Source organism: Lacerta agilis, chromosome 9 (assembly GCF_009819535.1).
Source record: "Lacerta agilis isolate rLacAgi1 chromosome 9, rLacAgi1.pri, whole genome shotgun sequence".
Classification (NCBI taxonomy): domain Eukaryota; kingdom Metazoa; phylum Chordata; class Lepidosauria; order Squamata; family Lacertidae; genus Lacerta; species Lacerta agilis.
In genome coordinates, this window is record NC_046320.1 from 28,495,977 (window position 1) to 28,510,311 (window position 14,335).

The 14,335-nt window shown below is 42.6% G+C and overlaps 1 protein-coding gene across 2 annotated transcripts in view; it reads left to right on the plus strand.

Annotated features, from left to right (window-relative positions):
• The first annotated feature begins 601 nt into the window (after positions 1-601).
• Positions 602-14,335, plus strand: part of GLRA3 (glycine receptor alpha 3) — a 70,986-nt gene continuing 57,252 nt past the window's right edge. Inside the window, exon 1 of one of the 2 annotated variants that reach the window (XM_033160940.1) lies at positions 602-1,262. In XM_033160940.1, coding sequence (XP_033016831.1) covers positions 1,192-1,262 — 71 coding nt within the window. In that variant the 5' untranslated portion in view covers positions 602-1,191. The remainder of the gene's footprint in view (positions 1,263-14,335) is intronic. The other variant, XM_033160939.1, reaches the window with a different exon arrangement.

Sequence of the window (14,335 nt, forward strand, 5' to 3'; positions counted from 1 at the left end):
ACCCTGCTAAATACAGTAGGACATTCCTGAGTAAACATGCACAGGATTGTACTGCCGATCCTTCTCTCTCCCTCCCTTCTTCATTTTAGATAACTGATTGCGCTGGACATTGATGGTTATTCGCCACACTTACTGGCTGTAACAGTCCTCTTTCTGAACTCTAGGGAGAGACATCCATCAACATCGTCGACCCGGAGAATCATGACAACCTCACCACATTTGTTCCAGATGTTTACACACACAGAGAAAGAGAGAGCGAGAGAGAGAGAGAGAGAGAGAGAGAGAGAGAGAGAGAGAGACCCCATTGCTTCCGTAACACCATTGCACAACATAAACTTTTCCATCATGAAGAGACAAAGCACTAAGGGGACAAGTGTCCCTTCGGGCAAGGTCTTTCTTGTCTTCCCCCAACAGTAAGGAGCAATCCCTTTCCCAAACAACAGTTCCCCTCATCTCCCCACTCCTCCTCCTCCTCCTGCTCCTGCTCCTCCTCCTCCTCGAGGCGGTTGGGAATCCTTTCCTCCGTCCTTTTCCACAGCATCCTTGCCTAGAGGATCCCTCGTCAATCCCCGTGCTTCCGTACAAACGCGCTCCCACCCGGCGCCCCTTTCTGCGTCTTCGCGAGGCAGCTCTGCCTATGTGCTCCGTCGTCCTGGGAGCTACCCTGACTGGCTGAGGAAAGTCCACTGCTTTGATTCCGTCTCCGCCCCCTCCCCTCCCCTCTCCTCCCCTCCCGAGCCCTGGCATTCCCAGTGTTCAGGAATGTGGCGAGCTGGCTTCTGGCCGGAGAAGGAAGGACCGGAGGAAGCGAAGGCGGAAAGTAGGTCTTCCCTGCCTCTGCTTCGCTTCTCCCGATGCCTCTGCTCGGCTGCCTGGTTTTTCCTCCTGGGATCAGCCTCTCTCTTTAAATGCACAGCGCAACCCTTGGCGAGCTGGTTGCCAACAACAACCACCCCAAAATGCCCGAAGTCCCAGGCGCTGGAGAATAGACGACCCGGGGCAGAGGCGTCCTCGCGCGATTGGATTTACAGGTGCTGGAGGGTGCCGGGGAGCTCTCCGAGGTGCTGAACACTCGGCAGCCTCTCGAAGAGCCTTCGGGCTGAACTCTCCTTTCCTCCGCTTTCCCTCCTGGATTCCCTCATGACTCGGACACGTTCGCTTGGGAGGAGGTTGTGAATTCCTCACCATATCATGGCCCGGATTAGATACCTGCGTGCAGCTGTCTCGGGATTCTATCTGTGGGAAGCTGCGGTGCTGCTCAGGTGAGTCTCCGCTAGATCTCCCAGATGTGCTTTACTTGGTGTGATTGCGCGGCAGAGGCAACGGGACTCATGGACGGAGCTGTGGAAAATGCCTCTTCCACTCCTAATGCCCCCACAGACGTCGACTAGCAAAGCGAGATTTATGTGGACACTCTGATACTGTTGTGAAATAGTATTTTGCATACCATACCATTGTTGTTTTGTACTCCTGTGCCTGATGTTTAAATTTCGCCTCCCCCTCCCCAAGTTGGTTCTCCTGGAGTTCTGTATCCTGTTTTGTCCGCTATTCTATTAGGAAGCACAGAATATTACTGAGCAATATTTGAATTGTACAGTGTTTATTCAGAACTAGAAATCTCTCTGTTATTCTTTCACACTGAAATAAATACAGGTGAAACTCGAAAAATTAGAATATCGTGGAAAGGTTAATTTCTTTCAGTAATTCAACTTAAAAGGTGAAACTAATATATGAGATACTCATGACATGCAAAGTGAGATATGTCAAGCCTTTATTTGTTATAATTGTGATGATTATGGTGTACAGCTGATGAGAACCCCAAATTTACAATTTCAACTTTGGGGTTTTCATCAGCTGCACGCCATAATCATCACAATTATAACAAATAAAGGCTTGACATACCTTGCTTTGCATGTCATGAGTCTATCTCATATATTAAACTCCAGTAGCTAATGAAAACAATTGCTTACATAAATGGACTTTTCCACGATATTCTAATTTTTCGAGTTTCACCTGTGTATGACAGTTAATCCCTAAGAGCCAATCCCATGTCCCAATAGCTGCTTCACAAAGAAAAGAAAGAATTTGATATTGGATTGTTTCCCCAAAACTACACTGTGTACTCCCTGTGCCACATATTCAAATGTGTATTTTAGTGGATTGCCCCACTCTCACTTGGGATATTTCACACAGAACCTTAAAAATAATGATTATTGCCCATTCCACAGTTCAGTTTACATGTTTGAATTTAAGCCAGTTTAGTTTTATTAAAATAAAATGCATCAAAATTTGGCTTAAATCCAATAATTTTAACTTATTCAAAATCCAACTTTCATACAGCATGCATGACAAACATGCATGAGATGTTGAAATATTATGCACATATTCATATTCAAATAAAAAAACATGCAGGAAGAAAACTGATGTGTAAGTGAAATTCTTTTTCACATACAAATATTCATGAGCTGTGCTACAAAAACATGGAAGGACCCCTGAAATTAGCAAGCATCACCTGAAGCTTCTGCATGTTTGTCTGCATGTTCTTAAGCTGCTAATTTGCATTATGAAATGCAGAACTAATTTCTTTAGGTTGTGCCTCACTATCATGATGGTTATAACATTAATGGAAGGCTACGGTATGAAGTAGATCTGGTGGTTATTTTATGGCATGGCTGGTAAGGTAAATCTTGTTTTTTTGAAGGGCTCATGTACAAAACAAGTAACTGAGCTTCCATTCTCAACTTGGTGAAAGGGTATTACAAAGGGATCCTTAAATCATTTTTATTCAGTGGTAATATACTAGGTGCATTTCTGAGAAGCTGAAGTCAACAGGGCAATTATACTTGAAGCCTTGCACACACACACCCCAAACTCATTTCAAGTTCATATTGACTCCAGAGGTTATTGGGGTTATATCCTCAGTTGACCACCAGCCAAGATGGACTCATTTAATTTCACTTTGGCAGACTGGTAAAATGATCAAGCTCTGGTTAAAAGGTAATAGCTATGATGGTACTAGGAAGGGTGAGAGGGTCAAAGGGAGGAACTCCTTATCAGGCTGTTATGGAGAAAGTGCACAACATTGTGAGGACATGCAGAGTTAGAGGTTGAAATGAAATGAGCCCTCACTAGATATGCCATTGGCATGTTATTTATAAACCACATATTTTAGCTTTAGCTGCTAGTCTTATTTTACTAAAGCAGGTGTGTTTTTAATGTATGACAAAAACTATTTGGAAGCAGCAAGAAATGTATATAAATCTCTTGAAATAAAAAGTGCATACACTTAAAATCCACTTCAATGGGATGTAGGTGCACCTGATTTTTCTTAGAGTGAGAGAATTCCTGGTATACTATTAAAATTGAGGTACTAGTCTATATGCTAATAGTAATCTGAGTCTTCCCATGTTTGTGCTTATGTGAACCACTGATGCACAAGACAGAATACTTGCAGACACAGCGGAACCCAGAAATACACACAGGCAGGGCTTTTTCAGGGGGAACTCACGGGAACTCAATTTTGGCACTTCTCATGTGGGTTCCAGCACCTCTCTGGTAGGTGCCATTGCCATTCTAAGAGAATGAGAGAGGTTCCTGGATTGACAATATTTAGTTTTGTGGGGGGTAGAATATGGAATGGATGAGAGGGGGATAACCATACAACTGTGAGAAGTGGGGGGGGACGACGACAACAGAGTGGGGTGCCTGGAATGGAACAATATATTTATATTTGTCTACTTGTTTGAGTAAGTCACTTCTTCAATCACACTGAGAAGTTACTTAATGCTTCAGGTACTGGAGACAGAACTGTCTGTAGGCATCAACTTAAAAATTAAGAGTATAATGGGACTGAGATCCTGCAGAAAACAACAACAACCCCAACTCAGCCCAAGGAAAACCCCATAATGGAGAGGGGCATACCATCTCAATGACAATTGAGCATGCTCAGTGGGCATGGAATGTTAACTGCTTGTTGAAAGGGGAAAGAACAATGGGGGAGGGAGAGATGTCATGGCTTGAACCTAGAACAAAAGCACCCCTCACTTGTTTTGTTGCCATGTGCTCCACTTGTTTGTCTGTTTGGAGAGTAGAGGCAGTAGTCTCAATGTGCCTAACATCACTTCATTTCATGTCCAATACGCAGGGGCCAGCAGACCTGTATATGCTGAAGATTAGTAGAGAATGCCTCTGATTTTTTTGTGGAAAATGTATTTCTAATTTTGGATAAAATTTTGCAAATGTGCCAAAACTTAGAGGTAGTATACTTTCTTTCCTTTTTTAAAGTCAGCAATAATGAGAAGAGTACATTTTGCTTTTTTGCTTTTGCTTTTTTTAAGATGCCACAATGCTTCAGCCCCCTATCTGAGTGAGAGGGAAATAATCTCAGACAATAGTTGAGAGGTAATGACGCATATAAAAGTGTTTGTGACAAGTGAGAGTGACCTCTAGTTGGAGGGATCTGTTCTTGAGTCACAACAGGGAAACAGAGCAAGTGGGTGTGTTGAGCAATTATGTAGGAGCGTAAAATATAAGAGCTATCATCCTATAATTTAAAGTTAGAACTAACTTTATTTCATTTGGAGGTGTATGTTCTCATCCAACCATTTTTACAAGAAATTCACCAGAATGTGTATTATGTGAAAAATCTCCAGAAGCAGACTTTTTTTTGCTGCAATATTATGTGTGGCGAAATAGTCTTTTAAATGCATCCCTGTGTGAAATATAAGACTGCCATTTACCAAACCATACAATGCATGAATTATATTCTCACTGCTTTGGATTCACTGTGTTCATCCTGAAATAATTAAAGGTTTTATAGAACAAAATACAAGACAGAGAGCAGACATGGGCTAAGAAGGGAAGTGAAGGAGTTTGTGCAGTTTTAAGACTACAATGCCCAGAGTGAAGTGAGACTGAGGGAAATTATGTGGATGGAAATTTCTGGCGTATCACAAACTATAATAGCAAACTCATCTGACGGGTGCTGAAAAGATTGTAGCCAATTCAAGGCCACTGAAAAACAAGAAAGCAGTATCTGTATGCCCAGGGGTCCCCCAAGGTTTGCAGAACTACCAAAAATATTGGGGTGGGGGGACTAAACAGCCAAATGAGGACTGCAAATGCTTGGTAGTAATGGAATGCTAAATGTTGGAACAGGGAATGGAATGGAGTAGCCTAGAAGACCACATGGTTGGCTAGCTGAACTCATGAACTGGAGCACTCCACACGCCAACATTTTATAAATGTTGTATAAATATACTTGTATAAACATAATTAGAAATAGTTACTTTAAGAAGCATGGCAACATGCCCAGGATAGTGCTTTATGTTCCTTTTTCCCATGAGTGAGAATACTGAGCAATAAAAAGCACTGATGTTGATACTGAAGTATCACATTTAGATTATTTAATGAAATAGGGAACAGGGGAGCTCACTCACACACACACACACACACACACACCTCAACCAGTCTTTGTCATCCTATTACCCTCCAGATGTTTTGGGCTACAGCTCCCATTATACCTGACCATTGGATAGGATGGCCAACACTGATGGGAGTTGTAGTCCAAAACATCTGAAGAGCATCAGGTTGGCGAAGGCTGCCTCAAACTGGGAAGACATTAAGGTAGGTCATATATAGTTCATGCTCGGAAGGTTACTATTTCACGCATAGGAGCCAAATCTCAAAATGAATGCATACTGGGCTCCGAACTACATCAGGAATAAGAAACCTGAAGCCTTCCAGATGTAGTTGGACTGGGCTAGGCTGGCTGGGGCTGATTAGAAGGTTTCAGGTTCCCCATTGTTGCTCTAGGACAGGGTTTCCCAAACTTGGGTCTGTTTTGGGACAACAATTCCCATCACCCTTATCTAGCAGGACAAGTGGTCAGGGATGATGGGAGTTGCAGTCCAACAACATCTGGAGACCCAAGTTTGAGAAACCCTGCTCTAGGATAAACAGCTTATTGTGACTCTATGTGGCATATCTTTGCATCTCTAATTTTCTTTGTTATTTCTTTTGAATTCTGAAACATATATAAAACTTTAATAAACATATACTAAGTAGGCAGGAATTAGGTATGTTCTAAATGGGCTTGCATTGCACCTGAAGGACCAGGTACATAACAGGGGTGGGGACCTTGGTGATATGGCACCCTGTGTGATGCTAAAATTTGGGTCAAAGCCGCCTTTCCAAAGGGGGTGCTGGGCTTTGGGAAGGAGGTACAAGGCTCTGGCAGAGTCCTAAAGCCCTCCTGTCTTCTTTCCAAAGCCAAGCAAGCACTAGTTAGATATTGGGAAGGAGGCCAGAAGACACCTCTTTGGCCCCTGCACCCTGTGTAGGGGAACTGGTCACATGGTCCTAAATCTGCATTTGTGCATAATCTAGATGTGATTCTACCTCGTGGCTAGAAGTGCAAGGGTCAGAAGGCCTGTTTTCAGCTATGGCTCAATAGATATAGCCAGGGGACAGTAATCTATGTTCTACTTAGTAACCTCACATCTAGAATGCTACAATGTGCTCTATGTCAGCTGCCCTTGAATACTATATGGAGATTGCTGCTAGTGCAAAATAACAGATACCAGGATCTTGATGAACCTGATAGATGTAACGCCATGTAACACCAGTCTGTAAAGACATGGTGTGATGGCCTGGGAGTCAGACTCAGATGCTGAACCTGAGGGATCCCAGCCTGCACAGGATTCCCCGCCTCCAGAACCAGCTGAGCCAGGGCCAGGGCTTGAGCCTGAAGGATCCCCACCTGTGCTGGATCCCCAGGTGCAGGCATCAGCAGAGTCTGCTCTGGCTCCTGATGGGAGGGAGGACCCATTGCCTGCAGGTGCTCCACTCCCAGCCTCATCAGAGGAAGCTGAGGCGGCCCCTGGGTCCAGTAACCCACCAGCCTCTCCTGAGCTGTAGAGGCTCAGGACAGAGCGGCGAAGAGAGCTAAGTGCTTACAGGAGGAGTGCTCGCCTCCAGGCCCAGAGGAGAGGCGAGTCTCCAGAGGATCGGGGACACCCTAAGCATAGGGCCAGATAAAAGCCAGCCAGCCCCAGCCCAAGTTGCGTGAGCAACTTAGCTGCAAGCTTATGCTTGACCTGCAACCTCGTGCCTGCACCTGCCTTGGACATTGACCTGCTCCCTGCCTCGCTCCCCGCCGGACTGACCTCCTTTGGACCCCTAGACCCAGGACTGGACTTGGACCACCCTTCACAGACAAACCCCTGGGGCCAGCACACATGTCCTGGATGCCTATTTGCTACCAAGCCTGATTCAAGTTTTTTGTTTTGACATAAATTCCTTAGCAGCTTAGGACTTGGTTACCTGAAGGACTCCTTCTCTTTTAGTCCTGCCCATGACTTAAGATCTGCTCATGATTTGAGATCCTTTTGGAAATGCTCTCTCTTAGTGAAACCCAGGAATCTATAGCCCAGCATATGGCTTTCTCAGATTGTGGAAGATGTTACTCCTAGAGGTCTGGCTGGTGACATCACCTCCACATACATATGTGTATCCTCCACATACAGCTGCTGGGTAACCTTGGGCTAGTCACACTTCTCTGAACTCTCTCAGCCCCACTCACCTCACAGAGTGTTTGTTGTGGGAGAGGAAGGGAAAGGAGAATGTTAGCCGCTTTGAGACTCCTTCAGGTAGTGAAAAGCGGGATATCAAATCCAAACTCCTCCTCCTCCTCTTCTTCTTCTTCTTCTTCTTCTTCTTCTTCTTCTTCTTCTTCATTGTTAGGTGGAAGGTTAAAAGAAAAAATCTCTTTTGTTATACCTTTGACTGATACACCTGCACTGTTTTGCTTTTGCTTTTTGCCTTTTTGGTGATAGCACTTAACAGTACAGAATACTATCACTTCTATTTTTGCTGCATAGAGCAACACTTTTATTGATATATGAACACTGTTTTTTTAGTTGTTGTCCCCCGTCCATCCCCCCCAAAAAAACAACAACAGCGCTGCATGTCTGGCTTGTGTATTATTATGTTTACAGACAGTTGGAGGATGGTTGTGGTTGTTTTATGGTTTTATTATTGTTCTTATTTTAATGTTTTGACCCATTCTAAGGTCTTCAAAGAACGAGATATAGATTTGAATTAATTCAAGCCATTTCTATGGCCTTCAAACTTTGCAGATGCATTTAAAATAGGTTTTCAGCAAGAAATAAAAAGTTAATTCCAAAAGTTCAATATAGAGGAGGGATGTGCCATCAGATACTTCCCCTTAATAGTGTTAATGCTTTTGTTGGGGGGGGGGGGGGAATCTGAAAACTGGAGAAAAGATTGTCCTGTTTTCATATTATTTGACTATGTTTTTTACAGGAAAAACATGATATAGGCCATTATTCTTTTAGTTCATTGTTCAGTATTTCCTATATAGCTGTCTGCTACTGCCACTACTTTACTATTAAGAAAGCTAAGGATTGGTACAATTAATCTGTCATGAATCTTTATGCTGGTTTTCACATTCTATTCATTTTCTTCACAAATCTTGGTCAGGTCTTCAAATTCTTTGTCAGCTAAGGTTTCCTTATATGTTTTAGAAATTGGTCTAACAATATCTCGTATCAAAAGAAAATGTAGTAGGATTGTTCTGCTTTTGGAAAACCAGTATTTTGTTATCTCCTTTGATTTTTCTGCTTTCACACTCTGATGTATAGATATAAGTAGCTGCAGAAGTGCACACAGAGGCTTGTTAGGACATAGCTTCAGAGGCATTCTGTGTGAAGCAATTCTGGCCTACTATGCTGCCTGTCCGTTTAAATCCCATTAGCATGGCTTACCCTGATACAACTGGCGTGTAGAATTGCATAGAGCCAAGCGACCAGGCAAGGCCTTTGTTATGGTGCATCACAGATGTGTCATCTTCTATACTAGTTTATCCCACCATCTTTTCTCCAATGCCCATGCAAGCGGTCGATTGCTACACTTGTACAACTGTCAGGAATACTGGTATGTCTGTTACCAGCATAATGCCATTGGTTGTGTTGTTGCACTAGAAAGAAGGGGGGAGGAATTCTGGTGGCCACAAAGATAGCAACCTACAAAGGAATTAAAATGGTCCCCCTCATCTTGCTCCTGTCTATGCTTCATTTAGAAGCACAGAACAGGCTTCTAAATGGTTTTGTGAATAAATGTTTTTTTTATATATTCTATTGAATTTTGAATGTCCAGTACAGAAAGGTTTAAACCTAATACTGTAATAAAATTACTAAATGTGACCAAAGCTGCAGGTTTCAGATGACTTCATCTCAGCCAAGTCAGTGAAAATGAACTTAGCTTAAGCTCTCTTCTTGAAGTCATGGGAGCAATGGGACTACCATGCCTAAACTAGAAATTGAACGGCTCCATGCAGACTTTGACACATTACAGAGTGGCTATGTGATTGCTCTATGGTACATAAGACCTTGTTGATTCTCTGCATTCCACATTCTGCACACACGGACTCAACGCACATTATCGGCTTGCCCATAGGAGAGTCTAAGTGAAATAGTTCATCTTTCAGATGAAGAAAAAGCCAAGGCTGGAAACTATCGTGGGACTTGGCAGTTTATAGGACAACCAAGTTAAAATGATGCTTGGATTTCTATTTACATTTCACACCGCATGCTGTGCTAAACTCATTTTCCTATTATTAACCATTCTTAATATGCTCCAAGCTAACTGATTTGCTCTACAAACAGAGGTAAGTCACTCTGGAAATAATATTGTTATTCTTTACAACACATGTCACTAGAACTCGAAACCACAAACCAGTTAAGTAAAGAAAAATACAAAAGTTAGTGTCAGTTTTGATCCCTTGGACTTCAGCTTTAGATATTAAGGAATTTAGATATTGATGGCTCTAGATACTGAGTACTACATGGACTTGTGCATGGAAAAGCAATCAAAGAATGTGCAAACTCCTCCAAAATAATACTAATTTCCCTGTGGGAAAGTGAAATTATGAAGCAAGGCTTGAAGATGCAGTAAACTGTGCCATACTAGATGCTGCTGCTTACTTTTAAAGCCCCACATCAGGGGTGTGCAAGCTCTGGCCTGGAGATCTAATTAGGCTCACTAGGCCTTCCGATGTGCCCACAAGGCCATTTCAACCAAGCCATACACAGCTGCCAGAGGTATGGGGCAGGTGAAATCCTGACTCAGTCAAAATGAGGGTTGCAAGCACTGCTGTTTAGCTGAATGGAGGTGGGGCTTACATGGGGCTTTCCAAGACCATGAGTAATGTCTTTGCCCTCACAATTTGATTTCAAACCATGCAAGCAAAAAAAGGATCACCTGCACACCTGTCCAACTCACCCACTTGTCAGACTTGTACACCTGTCCAACTTGGCATATGGGTGGTGAGAGAGATAATGATCTGGAATGATCTGGCCTTCCATCCAGATGCAGTTCCTCACCCTTGTTGTAAATACCGGTACCTGAAAAGGGCTCCTCACTATTATCAGCCTGTCCATGCTTTAGGAGCAGCAAAGGGGACTCTTTTTTTTTTTTTAATTCCACTGTTAAGAGAGGCCCCTTTTCATTGTGATACCCCATTTGTGGAATGCTCTCCCACTTCAGTACGTAAAGATACAGTATATCTCTTTTAGCCTTCACCTCTGTCAACCCTTTTAAAATTGTCTTGTTTTACTGGTGTTTTAAGAAGTGGGCTTTGGTTTTACTGGCATCTTTTATAGGTTTTTTTATTATTGTTCCCCACTCTGGTTCTTGTATCGATGAAAGGCAACATAAATCTTTTTAACAGATAGACTGAGAACATCTACTAATATACACAATGTCCAAAGGATCAAATACATGCTATTAGCTAAGTCAATATGATTATTTAATAATTATTGGATTGGTAATGATGTGCATGTTTGATAGTTATATGGTTGGCCCACAGTTCAAATTATGAGTAATTAAATGTACTGTATGTTTCCATGTATAAGACAACAACATTTGCTTTTTAAAAAATAACCCTCAGATAAATATTTTAAGGGCAATGTAATTTTAACAGTTAATGTGCAAAACAACTGGCCAATGTGCAGTTTCACTAGGTCTTATGGAGAATGTGCCTATTAGAGATTGTGCGTAATGACAGGGGAATGTACAATATTAGGGCAATATATGCATGCTTTCAGGAGCCTGTTGGAGCCAGGAGGGCTGCCCTCCCCTTGCAAAGTATTTTCTGCTGGGTGGTGGTGGTGGTGGTGGTAAAATTCTGCAAGGGCATACAGAACACTCCGTTCTTGCCAAAGATTGGCAAGTGAGGGGGAGGCGCGTTCCAGAAAGCTTTGGTGCTGTAGATCAGCAACAAAGCAGAGCTTCTCCACCAGTGGTTGAAGCAGTGGGATAGGGTAGGAAATGCCACCTCTTGCCTCTCAGCAACCTGAGGCAGCTGCTTCACCCCACCACATTTGTACACCAGCTCTGGCGGGAGATTATTTATCTTGACCTGGAAATTTGCACAATTCCCTCTTCATAGACAAATTATTTGCACGTTTTCTATGAGGCCTGGTAAAGGTGCACAATGGCCAGTTGTTATGCACATTAACTGCCTAATTTATATCCCCCCTAACACATATATGCACTAACTTAACAGAGAAAAACATGGGACGTGGGTGGTTCTGTGGTCTAAACCACTGAGCCTCTTGGGCTTGCCGATCAGAAGGTTGGCGGTTCGAATCCCCATGACGGGGTGAGCTCCTGTTGCTCGGTCCCAGCTCCTGCCAACCTAGCAGTTCAAAAGCACATCAAAGTGCAAGAAGATAAATAGGTACCGCTCCAGCGGGAAGGTAAATGGCGTTTCTGTGCACTGCTCTGGTTCGCCAGAAGCGGCTTAGTCATGCTGGCCACATGACCCAGTAAAAATTTCTGCGGACAAACACCGGCTCCCTCAGCCTGTAAAACAAGATGAGTGCTGCAATCCCAGAGTTGTCTGGATTTAACTGTCAGGGGTCCTTTACCTTTTTTATTTTAACAGAGAAAATAAGTTAACTCCTGTATTAATGCAAGTTTCCAAATAGTAATGATGGCTGGTTTTGCTGGGCTAAACGTCACCTTGAATAGTGAAGTAAAGGTATTATAACACTGATTCATCACTAATTCCACCGTCCATTGGAGTGTTATTTATTTTTCTATTGAATTGTCTTCAAACATTATTGAGTTAAGTTATGCCCCACGTTTCAGTTATCAATAACTGAAATACATCATCACACATCCTGAGTAACTTACAAAGTAATAAAGTAAGAGTTTAAAAACTCAACCACCATTTAAGTGTCATAAGGATTAATAAGTCAGCCGTATTTTCAGAAAACTACTAACTAGCCATGGGTCATTAAAAATGAAGTGTATAGTATTAGAAAGTCTTCCAATAACAGAAGGCACCATTGCTGCTTCATTATAATTTTAAGGTTAGTCTTATTCTGATGGTAAGTCAATTGGTTCCAAAGGGTTGGGATCGTTATGGACAAGATGCTGCTCTTGCACAAATTTTTATCTCCAGCATAGATGGGATATGAAAAGAGCTCATTCACTAGATCTTTATGGATGGATGGATGGATGGATGGATGGATGGAATTTTACAGAAGGAGATATTCTTAAGATACACAAGGGCTCTTTAATGGTAAGAATCTTAAATTAAGACCTAGCCAGTGCAGGGGTTGCAAAAATCAACAGAATTATTCATCCATCTTTTTTTTCTTTTTTTTGTTAAAAGATCCAATATCCCCTGCATTTTTCATCTGTTCTGCAAGATTAGCTCTGTGAAAAAATGTGTTGTAACATTTGCAAAGGCTACTTGGCCACAACTCATCACAGCTATGACATCGGGATGCATTGATGGGGCTCTTGATAGGTCTAGCAAGTGCCCCAGCTTTTCCCCATTGATTCCAGAACATGATACTCATCACCACCTGATTCTCTTTTGCATAGAATGTGGCAGCATGTCAGAAATCAGAGCAAATGTGCACAAATTGGCCAGTAAGAGGTCAATTTTAAGTCATTCCAGAGAGATGAGATGCTGTTGAAAAGACTGAACCATTTGTGTGCTGATCACAAATTGATCATGTAGCTTTCCCCTCACAAATGATTTCTTCTTCTTTGGTGAGCACTCGTAGCCAAGTAAGATTGTCTTCCATGAACACAGGCTTAACAGTGAGTCCGCAAGTGACTGTGGGGGCCAATTCTGGATCCACACGTCATTCCACAGTGGGGACATACGTTTCCGGATGGGAGTTGATCATGGTGAGGGTTTGTCAAACATGCTTCCTCTCTTAGCACGTTTCTCTCTTTCGTCCTGAGTTTGAGCATCTTCAAAGTCCATGACACCTTTGGTAAATGATTACAAGATGCCAGCAACCTTCTCCAAGCTCAGCCTCAGATGAGAATTTTGGAGACTGCAAAAGCTCTCCTGAATGGAAAAATAATCTTTTTTCAAGCCCTTCAATTCTTCTCCAGCTCAGATTAAAATCTGAGTCCAAAAGAGTGGTCAACATCCTTCTTGCCAGCACCTCTCAAACAAACTCCCACTCTCCTTTACTAAACTTGTGGCAACAGGAGCAACAGCAGGTCATGAGGGTAGGGGAGAAGTTCTCCTCCCTGCTTCTGTGCTCTGGCATGCTGTGGATGAAGGGCACAGTGGCCCTTTAAACTTAATAGTCTTCACATTGCAGTAGCCATTGGGTAAACTACCAGTCCAAAAGGGCCACCTAGACTTTCTTCCTGGCATGCTGTTCCATAGCACACCTTAGTGGTGAAGAAGGAGAGCAGAAAGGAGAAGGCCTCCATCCCTCCATTGTCTCCATGTGCTACTGTTGTTTATGTCAGTGCCTTACTGGAAAATAAAGAGAAAGAGGGATTGTGTTTGGGGGCTGTGAGGGAAGCTGTTTGAGTGATTGTTGGTCTGGCAAAAAGGGGATGGGATCATTTTCTAAGCTTTGGATTATATCAGAAAATAATCTGAGTTCTTGCTGATTTTCTTTCTTTAATAACTTGTATCACTTCTAAATTAATACAAAACTGAGGAGAGCTTGCCCATCTCTCCCATGAAAAAAAAGGAAGCATATATAATTTCTGCTTTTTCCTACACACACATACACAAGCAAAATGAAAGGGTTTTCATTCCCATGGCTTCAAATTTTCTAGAAGTTTTACATCTCTCATCTAGAGGCTATTGATATTAACCATCTTGTTTCACTTTGAGGAATAAATTAAAACAAAAGAAGAAAATATATATTGCAGCTGCATTGAGAGCCTTGTTATTTGCCTTTTACAGTATTTCAGTTTTACAGTTCACTCAGTCAGTGGCGGAGGAAGCCTCCACGCTGCCCGGGGCGGCACACGGAGGCAC